The following is a 15,579-nucleotide window of genomic DNA, read 5'->3' on the forward strand; positions in this document are numbered from 1 at the left end:
GGCTGCTCTAAACTCATTCTTTGCCCGGCCTATATTTGTGCTTGGGATTACCCCGACCTATGTGCAGGACCCTGCACTTGGCCTTGTTGAACTTCATGAGGTTGGCACAGGCCCATCTCTCCAGCCTGCCAAGGACCCTCTGGATGGCATCCCTTCCCTCCAGGCTGTCAACTGCACCACACAGCTTGGTGTCATCAGCAGACTTGCTAAGGGTGCTCTCCATCCCACTATGTCATTGACAAAGACATTGAGTCAATGTCCCAATACCAACCCCTGAGGAACACCACTCGTCACCATTCTCCACTTGGACTTTGAGCCTTTGACCGCAACTCCTTGAGTGCGGCCATCCAGCCAATTCCTTATCCACCAAGTGGTCCATCTGTCAAATCCATGTCTCTTCAGTTTAGATACAAGGATGTTGTGCAGGACAGTGTCAAATGCTTTGCACAAGTCCAGGTAGATGACAATAGTTGCTCTTCTCTTATCCACTAGTGCTGTAACGCCATTGTAGAAGGCCACCAAATTTGGTCAGGCACAATTTGCCTCTAATGAAGCCATGCTGGCTGCCACCAATCACCTCCTTTTTTTTTTCCACGTGCCTTAGCATAGTTTCCACGAAGATCTGCTCCATGACCTTGCCAGGCACAGAGGTGAGACTGACCGGCCTGTAGTTCCCCAGGTCTCCCTTGTTCCCCTTTTTAAAAATGGGGGTTATGTTTCCCCTTTTCCAGCCAGTGGGAACCTCACTGGACTGCACGACTTCTCAAATATATGATGGACAGTGACTTGACAACTTCATCTGCCACTTCCCTCAGGATCTACGGATGCATCTCATCAGGTCCCATGGACTTGTGCACCTTCAGGGTCCTTAGACAGTCTCGAACCTGCTCTTCTGCTACAGTGGGCAGTTTGTCACTCTCCCAGTCCCTGCTTTTTCCTTCTGCAACCTGGGTGATGTGACTAGAGCCCTTGCCGGTGAAGACCAAGTCAAAAAAGTCGTTGAGTACTGTCGTATGTACTGTTTGACAGTAGTTACATGGTCAGTCAGGATTGCTGGAGGCTCCAGACTAGCCAGAGAATTTGCTGTTTTCATGGAGTGATCTCACAGAGAAAGGAAAGATAGTTGAGTGTATCTGGATGTACAGAGTGCTTAGGGCACAAAGGACACATGCCTGCCGGAAGCTAGTCTCTGTTAGTTGCACTGCTCAGAATACTGTTTTGGCTGTGTGCAGCCTAATCAGGGGAGAGTCTATCGTTCCCTTTTCTCCATCCTTAAAAATAGTAATGAGAAAAGAAAAATGGTATGGGGTATGAGAAAAGGTGGGGGTTTTTTTATTATTATAATCAGCTGAAGGATTTTTAAAAGTTTTTTTTCTGTCAAAACTTCCGTAAGAGCCTTCTGAAATTGCCAAGTTGTTTCCTCTGAAAAAAAGCAAAAATGTTTGAGATGTGTTCATTTGTAATAATATGTCTATACTGTATCTGCTGTTCCAGCTGGATATCTCTAGAAGGAGCAGAAGGTTTCCTCCTTTGCTGTGCTCAGTTAGTCAATACCAATTCAATTTTCAACAGTTTTATTTCACTTTTTCCTTTTTGTTTTTGAGGGTTTGTTAATCGTCAAGTAGTAAAAGAATTGAGAGATAGTTGGATCATCTCATTAAGTCCCATGGACTTGTGCACCTTCAGGTTCCTTAGACAGTCTCAAATCTGCTTTTCTCCTACAGTGGGCAGTTCTTCATTCTCCCAGTCCTTGCTTTTGCCTTCTGCGGCTTGAGCGATGTGGCTAGAGCCCTTTCCTGTGAAGACTGTGGCAAAAAAGTCATTGAGTACCTCAGCCTTCTCTGTGTCCCAGGTAACTAGGTCTCCCATTTCCTTCTGGAGAGGGTCCACATTCTCCCTCATCTTCCTTTTATTCCTGATGTACCCACAGAAGCTTTTCTTGCTGCCCTTGACATCCCTGGCCAGATTTAATTCTGTCAGGGCTTTAGCCTTCCTAACCTGATTCCCTGACTGCTCTAACAATCTCTCTGCATTCCTCCCAGGTTATCTGTCCTTTCTTCCACCCTCTGTAGGCTTCCTTTTTGTTTTTCAGTTGGCCCAGGAACTCCTTGTTCATTCATGCAGGCCACCGGCCGTTTTTGTCCAACTTCCTCTTTGTTGGGATGTATTGCTCCGGAGCTGGGAAGACGTCATCCATGAATATTAACCAGCTTTCTTGGGCCCCTCTTCCCTCCAGGGCCTTATCCCATGATACTCTGCCAATCAGATCCCTGAGGAGGCCAAAGTCTGTTCTCCTAAAGTCCAGGGTAGAGAGCTTGCTGTGCACCATCCTCATTGCCCTAAGGATCTCAAACTCCACCAAGGCTGCCCTTGAGCTCCACATTCCCCATCAGCCCCTCTTTGTTGGTGAGAACAAGATCCTTGTTAGCTCCTCTGTCACCTGGAAAAGGAAGTTATCCTCAGTGAATTCCAGGAACCTCCTGGATTGCCTGTGCCCTGCTGTGTTGTCCTTCCAACAGACACGAAGGTGGTTAAAGGCCCCCATGAGGACCAGGGCTTGTGACTGTGAGGCTGCTCCTATCTGTCTATAGAGGGCCTTGTCTGCTCTGTCTTCCTGGTTGGGTGGCCTGTAGCAGACCCCTGCTATAGTTTCAACTGTCATCTAGGACAGAAATTAAGACACATTTGTTGGTACAGCTCTTGAGCTTGCAGCTCCTCTTCAAAAACAGAGCTCTACAGCACAGGACCCTTTAAACACTTTTTTACCTGTCTTGAGCCCAGCTTCTTATAAAAATCCTCAAAGACATCTACACTTTATTACTTCCATTAACTTCTGAAATATAGCAATGGTCTGCCTTCCTTTACACAGAATACTTTTCTGAGTCCCTTGTATACTGTCAGTGTTGAGAAACTAAACTCACTCCTCATTCAGCCTTCTGTGTAGAATTACGTGTGGGCACAGCCTTTCAGAAATTCTGACTTCAGGCTATTTATGCATCTAATCACAACTGCTGGCAGTATTAAAATATTCACAATATTTACAGAAAATGTAAATAAAATAATTTATAAGAACATAAAATAAATACTTGCTTTGTTGCACTTCCTTGTGGAAAAGAAGCTCAAAGATGTCCCACAGAGCTGTTCAAAAATTAGTATTAATGATTTTCAGTGTTTATTACCACCTACTTTGCTGCTGTTTAGTGTCCTAGAAAATAATTTTTATAAAAGCTACTTACTGTTATGTTATCAAAAAAACCCATAGAAAAAATAAATGCCACACCCAGCACTGTTTCAAGTCTTTCTCTCAAAGCTGAGTTCATTATTTAAGCACATAAAAAACTAGGAGCTTTGATCAAAGCAACCGTGGCACTTGTTTTGCCTTGCAATCTCTGGGAAAGGACTAACTTGTTTCTAAAATTTCTTAGCAGTAATACAGTTATTCTTAACCCTTTTTTTCCCCTGCTTTATCCTGTTAATCTTGTACATTTCTTCATTAGATAGAAAACATGTAGTTTAACATAACACACTAACTAAATAGGAATATTAACATGGAGTGAGCATAACTGTGCATTTACAGTATTTGCACTAGCTATTTGCACTAGCTTCCCAGTTGTGGTGCAGCTCACTTTAATATTCTTCATTGCCTAGGTAAAATTTGTTTTTTAAATGTTCACTAAATTAAAGCTTTAATGCTTTATGATTCTGGTAACAGGCAACGCTGCCAGCATTAATGAACTTCTAAGGAATTCAGATTAAACTGCTTTACTTGCCATCCAAATAGTAAACACTATGGTTTATCAACAGTTTTGCTGCCTGTGAAAAGTCCACATTGCTTTCAGTAGGAATGCCATACCTAATAAATAATTATTTTTTAAGACTTCAAAATACAAAATGTGTAAGCTCTCCAGAAACAGAGCTCCCAAATGTGTTCCCTCAGAAGAGATAAGAAAGTCAAGATATTTTTTCTGATATGCGCTACCTCGGGACACAGTGGAGATCTTGACATCATAGCTGTCCTAAGTCACTGATAAATTTCTCAACTCTAGACTACTTGATAGTAATTCCAGAAATAAGTTAAAAGTGATTAAAACAAATAATCCTGAATTAACATCTCCATTTGATATCCATGCCCTTAAACTTTCCCATCACTGGAATTACCAGGAGCCTTGTGACAATTTTTTTTCTGCATGGGCAAATAAAGCAAAACAGGTTTCATCAGCATCAAACATTTTTTAAAACCAGCTTTACTGATCAATTTCTGACCAAACTGCCAATTTCTGGATTTGGTGGAGGGAGGAAACGGAGTAGGAATTTTACATCTGCTCTTTTCTGGATCTTGTTATCTGTGGAAGTACCATTTGACTAAAAGGACTTACACTATCACTCCTAATCTCTAAAATCACGGGACGTGCTTTGAGAAGCCCAGGCTGCTAGGGGCGGATGACGTGCACCTAACCGAGAAGGGAAAGAGTGTTTTTGGACAAAGACTTGCCAGGCTCGTCCGGAGGGCTTTAAACTAGTGTTGCTGGGGGAGGGGAAGCACAGTTCAGCCCACTGCTGTCAGCATGGTGCCAGGGCCAGCACTGAGGGTCCAGAAGCTGAGGAAGGATCGCAGGTAAGTGCAAATGAACCTAAACTGCGGTCCAACAGGACTCCTGTCGCTCCAGCCAGCAAGTCGGCTTTGTCGGGGGCCCAGCTGAAGTGTCTCTATACTAATGCATGCAGCATGGGGAATAAACAGGATGAGCTGGAGATGCTTGCACACGAGCAGGGCTATGACCTCATTGGCATCACGGAGACGTGGTGGGACGACTCGTACAACTGGAGCGTCAACATGGAGGCTTTTTAGAAAGGACAGGAAGGGAAGACCAGGAGGGGGTATCGCTCTCTACGTCAGCAACCGGCTGAAGTGCGTGGAGCTCCACCTGGGGATGGAGGAGGAGCTGACAGAGAGCTTATGGGTCAAGATTAGAGGACAGGGATGGACAGGGGACTTTATGGTGGGGATCTGTTACAGGCTGCCTGGCCAGGAAGACAGAGCAGATGAAGCGCTCTATAGCCAGATAGGAGCAGCCTCACGGTCACAGGCCCTGGTCCTCATGGGGGACTTCAACCACTCTGACATCTGTTGGAGAGACAACACGGCAGGGCACAGGCAGCCCAGGAGGTTCCTGGAATGCGTGGATGACAACTTCCTCCTGCAGGCGAAAGAGGAGCTGACAAGGAGGGGTGCCACGCTCGACCTTGTGCTCACCAACAGGGAGGGACTGGTGGGGGATGTGAAACTAAAGGACAGCCTTGGCTGCAGCGACCACGACACGGTGGAGTTCAAGATCCATGGGGCAGCAAGGAAACTACATGGCAAGCTCTCTGCCCTGGACTTCAAGAGGGCGGACTTCGGCCTCTTCAGGGACCTGATGGGCCAAGTGCCATGGGAGGCGGCCCTGGAGGGAAGAGGGGCCCAGGAAAGTTGGTCTATATTCAAGGAGCACCTCCTCCAAGCTCAGCAGAGGCGCATCCCGATGAAGAACAAGTCGGGCAAAAAGGCCAGGAGGCCCGTGTGGATGATTTTTTTTACAATGCGAGTTATAGAACACTGGAACAGGCTGCCCAGAAAGGTGGTGGAAGCCCCATCCCTGGGAGGATGGATGAGGGCCAGGCTGGATGAGGCTCTGAGCAACGTGATCTAGTTGGGGATGTCCCGGCTCCTTGCAGGGGGGTTGGACTAGATGACCTTTGAAGGTCCCTTCCAACCCTAACCATTCTATGATTCTAAAAGAATGAGGAAGACAAAAGTCAAATGCTTCACTATATGTGCAATAGCCAGTGACAGCTGATCAACAGCTACTGTATAAACATTGTAAAGTACTTTTGTTATAACTTAAACCATAAAGCTGATGGATTGAAGGTGCTAATTTTACAATGTTTTAAAAAATGCAAACCTCTCCTAGCCCCTCCATAAAATTAAAATTTATTAGATGGAAAATGAAAAAAAAAAGATAATTATTTTTATGGCCTCGTGCATTCCACCGTCCAAATTCTAGATGCTTTCTCCAGTACATTTAAAAGACAACTTGCATGTGACTGTTCCTCTTCGTCAGGTCTTCTCTGCCCTCACTGTAAAAAATTTCTTCCTTATATCTAGTCTAAATCTACCCCCTTCTAGTTTAAACCATTATCCATTGTCCCATCACAACAGGCACTATGTTCTTGTCTCTAGCTTTCTTATATGCCCCTATAAGTACTGAAAGGCTATAATAAGGTCTCCCCAGAGCCTTTTCTTCTCCAGGCTGAACAACCCCAACTCTCTCAGCCTATCTTCATAGGAGAGCTGCTCCAGCCCTCTGATCATCTTTGTGGCCCTCCTCTGGACTTGCTCCAACTGCTCCATGTCTTCCCTGTACTGAGGACTCCAGAGCTGGATGCAATACTCCAGGTGGGGTCTCACCAGAGCAGAGTAGAGGGGGAGAATCACCTCCCTCGACATGCTGGCCATGCTTCTTTTGATGCATCCCAGGGTGCGGTTGGCTTTCTGGGCTGCAAGGGCACATTGCTGGCTCATGTTGAGCTTCTCATTCACCAGCACCCTCAAGTCCTTCTCCTCAGAGTTGCTCTCAATCCCTTCATCCTCCAGCCTGTATTGAAACCGGGGGTTGCTCCGACCCATGTGCAGGACCTTGCACTTGGCCTTGCTGAACCTCATAAGGTTCACATTAGCCTACTTCTCAAGCTTGTCCAAGTCCCTCTGAATGTTAAAAACTGTTCAAAAAACACATTAAAGGACACATAAAGCCTTACTGGTTATTGCAGGTCCTGCCAGCTCCCTTTCTGTATTTGAGTGTTTTACACAAAATGATTTTTTTTTTTTTCAGTTAAAATTAAGAGATTTGCAACTGGAGGTATGTGTTGGGGTTTTTTTTAAAACACTCAATGAAAGTGAGAAAACAAATAATAACTACAACCTCTTCAAATACTGTATTACTAAAAATAATTAAGAACTAAAGTAAAATGTAAAAAAAAATATTTCAAGTAACTTTAGTAGGAAATAGGTGATAAAGCTGACTCGATAAGTTACTTAGGCAGTAGTTAAACAAGAGCCATGGTAAAGAACTCACAAAGCATTACTGCTTGAAAGAAACGTTACTTGTACTAGAAAGACAGTGTTAAACTCTAGAAACTCCTATAACATCAGGTGACACAAATTAGCCACGAGAGGGAGCCCATATAATCTAGTTCAAAGGATATCGCTGTATAAAGAGGAATTTCAGACATACAGATGAGAGTTTATGAAAATAATTCCCTCTATTTAGAAAACTTCACTGTAAATTGTTTATAGTCCACACAATAAAATGGCCCTCCTCAGTACTTAATTTCATTCTTATTTTTACAGATATAAATAAAAGTAAGTGAACTCTGCTATGAAGAACTATAACAATAACTAGAATACACTGAAATAAACTGAAATACTTTGTTATGCATTGACTTTTTAGTTTATTTTGTTCTCAAAATTCAGTGTTTCAGAAAGCAGCCCACCATCTAACTTCATATACTCGAAGGGAGAAGTCCTGGGGAATTTTAAAATATTTCCTTCAAGCAGATTTAGGACTAGAATCTTAAGGAACAGTGCCATCCATAAGACAATTTTTTCTACATTTGTTTTATATGCCAAGACAGTATAATTTTTACATTGACTATTTAGATTTATCTGAAGAGCCATCTCCTCCAGCCTAATAAATAAATACAACACACACAGAAAGACTTTCAAGATTCGCTACATGAGTTAAAATACCTTCCTCTGACGAACAGCTCTTAAATGCAGAAATGCATTTTTTAATCAAGAAAAAGCAGTCCTTACCCCTGGATGTTTCCATTTCATTCTTAGAAGGCTGATACCTCACTTCGCCTTACAAATCTTTGTAATTGTCAAAGTTGTATGATTCTAAGTTAATAAAATTAATATAATAGAAACAGTAACCATAATTAACATCACTAGTGGCCTCTGTTTCTTGTCTTTGACACTTCACAACTTCCTGTGAATTTGTATTCTTTTACGGCTGAATTTGCCTGTGCTTTCCCTCTGCACCATGACTGCTTTACAAATTTGATATCAATAACAATAATATCAATTCGATACCAATAACATCACCATAAAAATAAACTCAAGGTGCATACATTTCCACACTAAACATGCAATCTTTTTTTAATATACTTTGTTATTAAGAGAGTTAAGAAATGAAATTTGCCATGGCAAAAGCTTTTATTTGACCCCAGAGAATACAAATGGGACTTGAAGAACTCTGTAAAGCAGCAATAAGTACAGAACGTGTATAACTTCTCTCACTAAATCAAAAAGTCAAGTGTTACTTTTCTTAACGATTACTATGTTGTTTAGCAAAAAACCACACTAACAATATTGATGACTTAAAGCGCACAGTGATCTAGGATAAATTAGCAAGAGTCTTTTTAAGCCAGGAATTAAGAATCCTGCACGCAAGATGGAGATCCCTAGCCATGACATCTTGGCAACAGCTTGTCAAAGTGGACTGAACACTGAATATTCACATGTCTTTGTCCTGATTTCAGACCAACTTAACTTGAAACCCTGATTTTCACTTTTTTGTTTCTTAATCTTTACCGAAAAAATGGCAAAATACACAGAAAACATACAAAAATTGCTCTATACACAATCTTACCTCAGTCCACTTGGGTATCAGCATTAGAGGACCACAGAAAGAATATGAAATAATGTTAAGCTACAAACACCTCACAGAGGTATTCTAAGATATGTAGTAATTGCATTTAACAATTTAATATAAATTCTGCATATTTACTCTGTTATGTGCATCCTTGCTCTGGAAAAAAACATTTATGCTTGTATACTAGAAGACAGAGATGCTAGTCAGGACTCTCAATGCTGAACAAAATAGAAAACAGTACCTCTGAATTCCTGTATTCAGACACATAGTGACTCTGTATTCATGCCCAAATATTAAAGTGAACTCTTTATTTTTCCTATAACACTAGATACATGGTACTGTGAGATTGTCTTTTTATGCCAGTCCAGTAAAGTCTCATACACCACACCCAACAAGCTGTACTTTCAGAAAGTACTACTCGGTTTGCTGCTTAGTAAAGAAACAATCTACATACAATCTATTAAAATGGATAATTTTGTAAGCTAACCAAATAAACAGATGCAACCATTCCAACAGTTCAATAAGCAGCTTTACACATAGCAGACAACACATAGTTTGTGCAAGGAACTTCACTTTCTTGACAAATTTCACTGATGTACCAAGGAACAGTATAGTTTAAAAGCTTCCTTGAAGGTCTACATAGAGGGACTCAGAACTACAAAATGCTATGTTCCTAAAGAACACAAATATTACACATACATAATAAATTGTGTTATCAATTTTTATGAATCATTTAACATCAAAGCTAATGAAATCTGAGAATTTGAAATTTTAAGTGCTTTAAAAATACAACACATTAACAAATAGGAGTTTGATCTTTTATTAGGAGTGGAAATTTACAGTTTTAAAATTAATGTTTCCTACTCTGTTATTTTTAACCTCTTACCAGGTCTTTCCCTGCCAGTTCCTTTTGACTCGGCGAACTTCTGTATTAAACTCTCAACTGTAGTATTTGTCACGTTATTTATAAATTCTTCATGCACCTTCAAAAAAAAACACACCACACAGAAGGAATTCAAAAACCAGTAATTGAAAGAAGATAATTAACTCTGAAAAGTGGTTTTCCCTAAAGTTAAGGTTCAAAATACTTCCCTCTAAAATACATTACAAGGCTTCCAGAAATCAAAAGGCATTTTATCAAGGAAATTGCTTCTTTGCTTCAGTATTAGCAAGTATGTGTACAATACAGATACAAATTAGGAATGCAAGAATACAGCTTGATGATAGGTCTAGAATATACTTCCCTTGCTTCCATCTAAATGACTTGTGTATATATAGTTTTCTGAATCTGTCAGCAACATGTTCCATTACAATGTCAGGAAGACAAGAGTCTCTTAAGCCAGCACCAGTTAAGGGTGTGAACTGTTACTAGTGTATTATCTCAGTTCCCACCTGCTTCGAGTAAAAGCATTACTGTTGTAATGTTTTTCATCTGACAAAAGAACAGCCACATGTGGTTAATAAGAAGTTTGTCCAACAAGACAGTATGTATATGCTTCAGAAATAAACAGCATGGCGCTTGTGACTATCATTCACTACCACAAAACCGAGGAAAATAGTGACTCTAAGTGTATGCAAACAAAACTATACTTCAAAATACCTAAAAATTAAGGTCTACTTATTAATAAAATAAACTTATATCTAAAGAAAAAATATTATAAGAACTTCTGTTACTGAAGCTCTTCTGCTAAAAAAATCCGAAGTGTATTAAAAATTTGGAAGCTTTTCAGAGCAATATAATTTCAAGTTTTAGGCAAAAAAAAAGCACAAGTATCCCGATTCTGTGTGAAATGAGGGCTAATTTAATATGTAGGGACCAGAACTTCAAAATACACTAAAAATTCTTTGAATTGGCAAAATATTTTGGTTTTTTTTTGTTAAGACCAAGTTTATTCAGACTTTTTGTGTACATTTTGCGATACTGAACTTATAAATGCAAAAGAAAGCCATAAAAATTTGAGCTTATGTTGAATTTATCACCATTTGAAAGAGGTGATCTTGAAATTACCACAAACACAGTACGAAATATTCCATTTAACAGTTAAGAAAAATATGTAGTATTATCCAAACAAACAAATTATAATATAAAAATTACCTCTCCTATTTGTAAATTAATTTCTTTTATAGTATTTGACAAAGATTCTATAATCTCTTTCATACGAAGAAGGTGCGTTTCTTCAATGTCTTGAAATTTCTGTAAACCAATACAAGCAATTAATCATAATGAAAATATTTCTTGAAATTCTAAATCTTAACTTTTAATAATTAAATACACTAAACGAAAGAAAAATCAGATCTTGATCATGGTAATTAAAGTGTTTAAGAAAGGAAGGTGCAGAATGAGTAGATTTATGAAATAATGTACTTTAAAATATAATATATCCTTTTAGAACTCTTATCCAATATTTTTACTTACTCTTTAAATGTTCATCTATCTTTATTTTTTAAAAAATCTGACCTATTTCTACCAAAAGAAAATAGAGTTAGAGGATTAAAAAAAAAAAAAAAAAAAAATCTTTTCTCTGTTACTGAAAAGTCTCATTTTTTCATCTAAATCCAGAAATCTTATTTCTGGATCTGTTTTGCAATTCCTTCTTAGCACCCTCTCCTCCTGCTCACAATATACAAATGCTTTCTCTTTTTCTAGTTCAATCTATATCCTGTGTTTCCTCAAGTATGATTAATTTGTTTGATCTTTAAACTCACTGTATGTAATCTTTGCAGTTTGTTTCATTCTACCCAGACTTCCAGCTGAGAGCCATTTTAAAATAACTTCCAATGTTTTCAATGACCCCTTCCTAGCCAAAAATCAGAACTAAAAATGTCCTCATCCTCCCCAACAATCAACCATAATTGTCTTGAAATCTTTGTTTACTCCTGCTCTTTCATAGTTCTCTTCCTATTTCTGTAACTGCCCTTTCAAGTGTGTCCAAACTTTGGAGCACCACTTAATCCTCTCTCCACTTTGTATGGGGTTCTCTGAAGACCATCCCTCCACATTTCATGCCTCCTGCTACTCTGATTCACAAACACAGCTCCATACAGACAAGTTGAATATCTCTAACTTCTAAACTCTCAGGCTTTCTTTTGCCATACTTACACATCTCTCTAGCCATCAATCAAGCAGAATAAAATTATTTTTTTTCTCCAGTAGCCTTCCTCTTAATTACAGAGGATCTGGTCATCCTCTGTAGTCTACTCTATTACGTTACTTCTTTTATTGGTTGCCTTACTATTTAAGCTATATTATTTTGCTTTCAAAACTATCTATCGTCCACCTCTGTAATATCTGCTCACAGTCACTATTGGAGTGTCAACACATATATACAATATGTTCTTACAAGGAGCGCCTGTTTTTACTACATAACTACAATCTAAACACAAAGTCACCTTTTGAGATATATCCATTATTCCTCTATTATGTTTGGTTTGAGCATCTCATAAATTCTGCAAACCAGCCTCCTTTAAATTCTTCTTTATAATGCATATCACAACAGTTGGCCATTCAGAGATATTTTTTTTGTCTCTTATGTTAGTAGAAAGTATCCCCCTCCCTCAGTTGTTTCCTTATTTCTTATTTATTGTTTTATACTTAAGATTTAAAGTCTTTGAAGTAGAGTGATTTTGGCCTCATACAGTACATAATACAAAGAGGTTCTGATCAAAGAAGAAAGCTAGGTACTATAATACAGCCACATCACTCATATCACAGATACAATCATTAATCAAATTGTTTATTTTCACTTTTAATCAATCCCTTTTAAAAAGATGTACTGAAATGAATCTGTAACGTTAATAATCCAACAAATGCAAGACTTTTCTTAATGTTTTACGCTACAATACAACTGAAAAAGTTGTCATCAACAGGATCTTTAGCTGTCCAACTCAGTATCCACAGTTTAAGTAAGCATTACTTCTTTTCATAAATGTAAGTTTTACAGTTTTTTTTTAAAAAAAGAAATATTACTCATTCTTGAATTTAATTTACATGCAGACTGCGCAACAGCAAAATAATCCAAACTCATCTCTACTCAGTTTTAAATAATAAATAATTTAGCACTTTGAGCTATTTGATCCTTTTCAATACTTGACTGTGCTATGTGATTTTTAAAAAAGGCTTCTAGCAAGGTGGAAAATCTGACAAATAAGACATAATATTTTCTTAGAAACTGCATAGCAATTTCATAATACAACTATGGCTATACTCAGAAAAATCTTGCAACATAAGGAATTTCTGTCAAATCTGATTTCTAAACAACACTGAACTACATTTTCCCACTTCGTTAATCACCATAAAACTTTCCATGTTTATCATAGCAAAAACCATAAACTGCAATTCAAGATTAGGAAGACCGTATGTTTCAAAACTCAACCTCTCAAAATCACATATCATGAGTCATTTCACTTCGATAGCTGCAGGTAAGATAGTAAATGACAGAAGAGGAAAACACCATTAAACTTATGCAATGAGATCTGTGGAGTTTAATTAAGAAAAGAGGACATTTAAGCTAAATGAGGACACTACTACATGATTACCTAGATAACTGAAAAGCAAATACTTTAAGTTATAGTGAGACACACACACAAAGCTAAGGCAACAGATGTAAATATGCAAGGTGGACACATATGGAAATAAGTCCAGGCCAGTGTTACACACTAACCCAGTTCAAAGATGCAATTTTCTACCCTTGGTACCTCATTGCCTCTGCCTTTGTGCCAGCACAAATGCTTGTGTGATGACTTAATAAACCAGATTGCAGGTCTCTTAGGTACCTTCCTTCATACATTAGTTTTAGCTGGATTAGTTCTACAAGTTAGTTCCTCAATTACACAAATACTTGACAAAGGAAGAAGTACGGAAATAGGACAACTGCTACTTTTGACAGCAACATTAACTTAAAACATATATTGAAAACACAGCTTCACTCATCACAGATGAGAGAGAAGTACAACAGACCTTATGGGTTAGACCGCAGTACTCATGAATTTTCTTGTTGAACTTTTATTTTCAGTAAAATCTTTTTATATCACTGAGAAACTGTAATCATCACTGGCTTACATCCCACAAAAAAAAAAAAAGCATTTAAAAGTCACAGATTTTTTAAAAGGAGAGAAAAATACTGTACATAGCCAAATTTAACTCAAACTGAATAGAAAAGCATAGGGAACACGGCTCCTTCAACCAGAAACTGAGTCAGGATACTGCATAAAAAGATGTCTTCTGCAAACTCTTCAAGGAGAGGTTGTCAAGACTCCTAACGTAACAGCTGTGTTAAAAGCAGAACTTTGCAGTAGCATGCTTGAGCATTTCTTTGTTGCTGGGAAGTGGGAGGGAAGAGTTCTGCTATGTGATATACATGCTATCCTTTCTCTGACAGCTATGTTGAGTACCTGTTCAGAGATGAAGTAGATCAAATTCTAATGATGTTCTTGAAGTAGGAAAGCAGTTTACAGTTTAGGACAGGGCAGCTTTTTACATGTCAGCCTACACAATATCCGTGCTGTGAAACCTTAATTTCCAAGGAGTTAAGGAGAACTCTAACACTTTCCCACTTACCTGTTAAGAATACATGACTGAATCTCCCTAATAATTCCAACTATGCCTAAAAATTAATCTTTGAAACTAATGAAAAGAGCATTTCAATCAAAAAGAGAATTCCTACCTTGTAAAAGCTTTACTAAACCAAGAAACATATACAAATAAATATGCCATTCAGTCCTCAACTATTACTACTAAAAGCAGAAATGATGAAGTTTGCATTTTGAAATCTGGAGCAGTGGAAAGAGATCTGCTATCAACAGATTCAAAAAAGAAACTTTAAAATGTAACAAGAAGTAGTATATGCAATGATAGAGAAAACTTGATATCGTCTGGAATACAGATTAGAAGTCTTCAAAAACACTCAGAAACTTGAACAGATGTAAGGGCTTTTCACAACCTCAAGTAAACTCTGAGAAGACACTCTAATAAGCTGTAACTGAAGTGTTTTGTAGGAATGATTATAAGAAAAACATGATTGATCCCAATATTAAAACTCCTATGAAAGAGTTCCGGCGGTTCAGCAATTGACAGGATTTCCCACACGATCACAATGCATCTACAATACTTCCAGAAGCTCATCTTGTTTTCTTCCTAAAAATTTCTTCAAAAAGTCTTTCTAGAGTGCTAATGCTCAACGGTGTCCTTCAACAACAGTGCCATTGCAAAATACATGGTCAGAGTTAGCCCTTCAAACATATTACAACTGACATTATTGTTCATATCAGTTTCCAAAGGAAATAATTCTATCTTAAACCAATTTTTCAAAAGCTTTGATTTCAGACATCATCAGAGATGAAACAGCATATATTAATCTCCTTTAAAGGTAACTTATTTAATATAACACTTACCTGTGCAGTTTCTGTCATTTTCTGTTCAAAATCAGACTTAAATGCAGCATATTTCTCCACATACAGTTTATAGGTATCTGTAGCTTTTTTTGATTTAACTGCTGCCTGTAGATTGGTGCAAAAAAGTGTCAAATATCACATATAAAATCTGATTCAAGGTTTTTAAAGTCACTATTAAAAGAAAGTCTAGGATGGTCGACAAAAAGTACGCAGAGGCATATCAAAATACTGAAGGGTCATAACAAAATTTCACCACCAAATAACTCAGACTCAAGCCATTAGAGATTTCTCTTTAAAGCTATATGTAAACCACAAAAAAGGTAACAAAGTAATCACCTCATTTAAATCCCTTCCCCTAATCAGCAATGACAAATTTATAATATACTTATTTTGAAATAAAATCTGTATTGCCAAAGTCAACTAATTAGCTCTTCTCAAATATTTTGATCTGCCACAGAAAAACAGAACAAAAGCAGGGCTGGAACACAGAGAA

At 38.3% G+C, this 15,579-nt stretch overlaps 1 protein-coding gene across 4 annotated transcripts in view; it reads right to left on the reverse strand.

Moving 5' to 3' along the window:
* The window catches only part of FCHO2 (FCH and mu domain containing endocytic adaptor 2), a 97,197-nt gene that overhangs the window by 56,794 nt on the left and 24,824 nt on the right, over positions 1 to 15,579 (reverse strand). For all 4 annotated transcript variants that reach the window (XM_086771263.1, XM_086771261.1, XM_086771265.1 and 1 more), the window contains 3 exons: positions 15,087 to 15,191; positions 10,792 to 10,890; positions 9,583 to 9,679 (listed from right to left, as the gene is read on the reverse strand). In XM_086771263.1, the coding sequence (XP_086627389.1) occupies positions 9,583 to 9,679; positions 10,792 to 10,890; positions 15,087 to 15,191 (301 nt within the window). The remainder of the gene's footprint in view (positions 1 to 9,582; positions 9,680 to 10,791; positions 10,891 to 15,086; positions 15,192 to 15,579) is intronic.

This window comes from Chlamydotis macqueenii, chromosome Z, assembly GCF_036417535.1.
Source record: "Chlamydotis macqueenii isolate bChlMac1 chromosome Z, bChlMac1.mat, whole genome shotgun sequence".
In the NCBI taxonomy this organism is placed as follows: Eukaryota; Metazoa; Chordata; class Aves; order Otidiformes; family Otididae; genus Chlamydotis; species Chlamydotis macqueenii.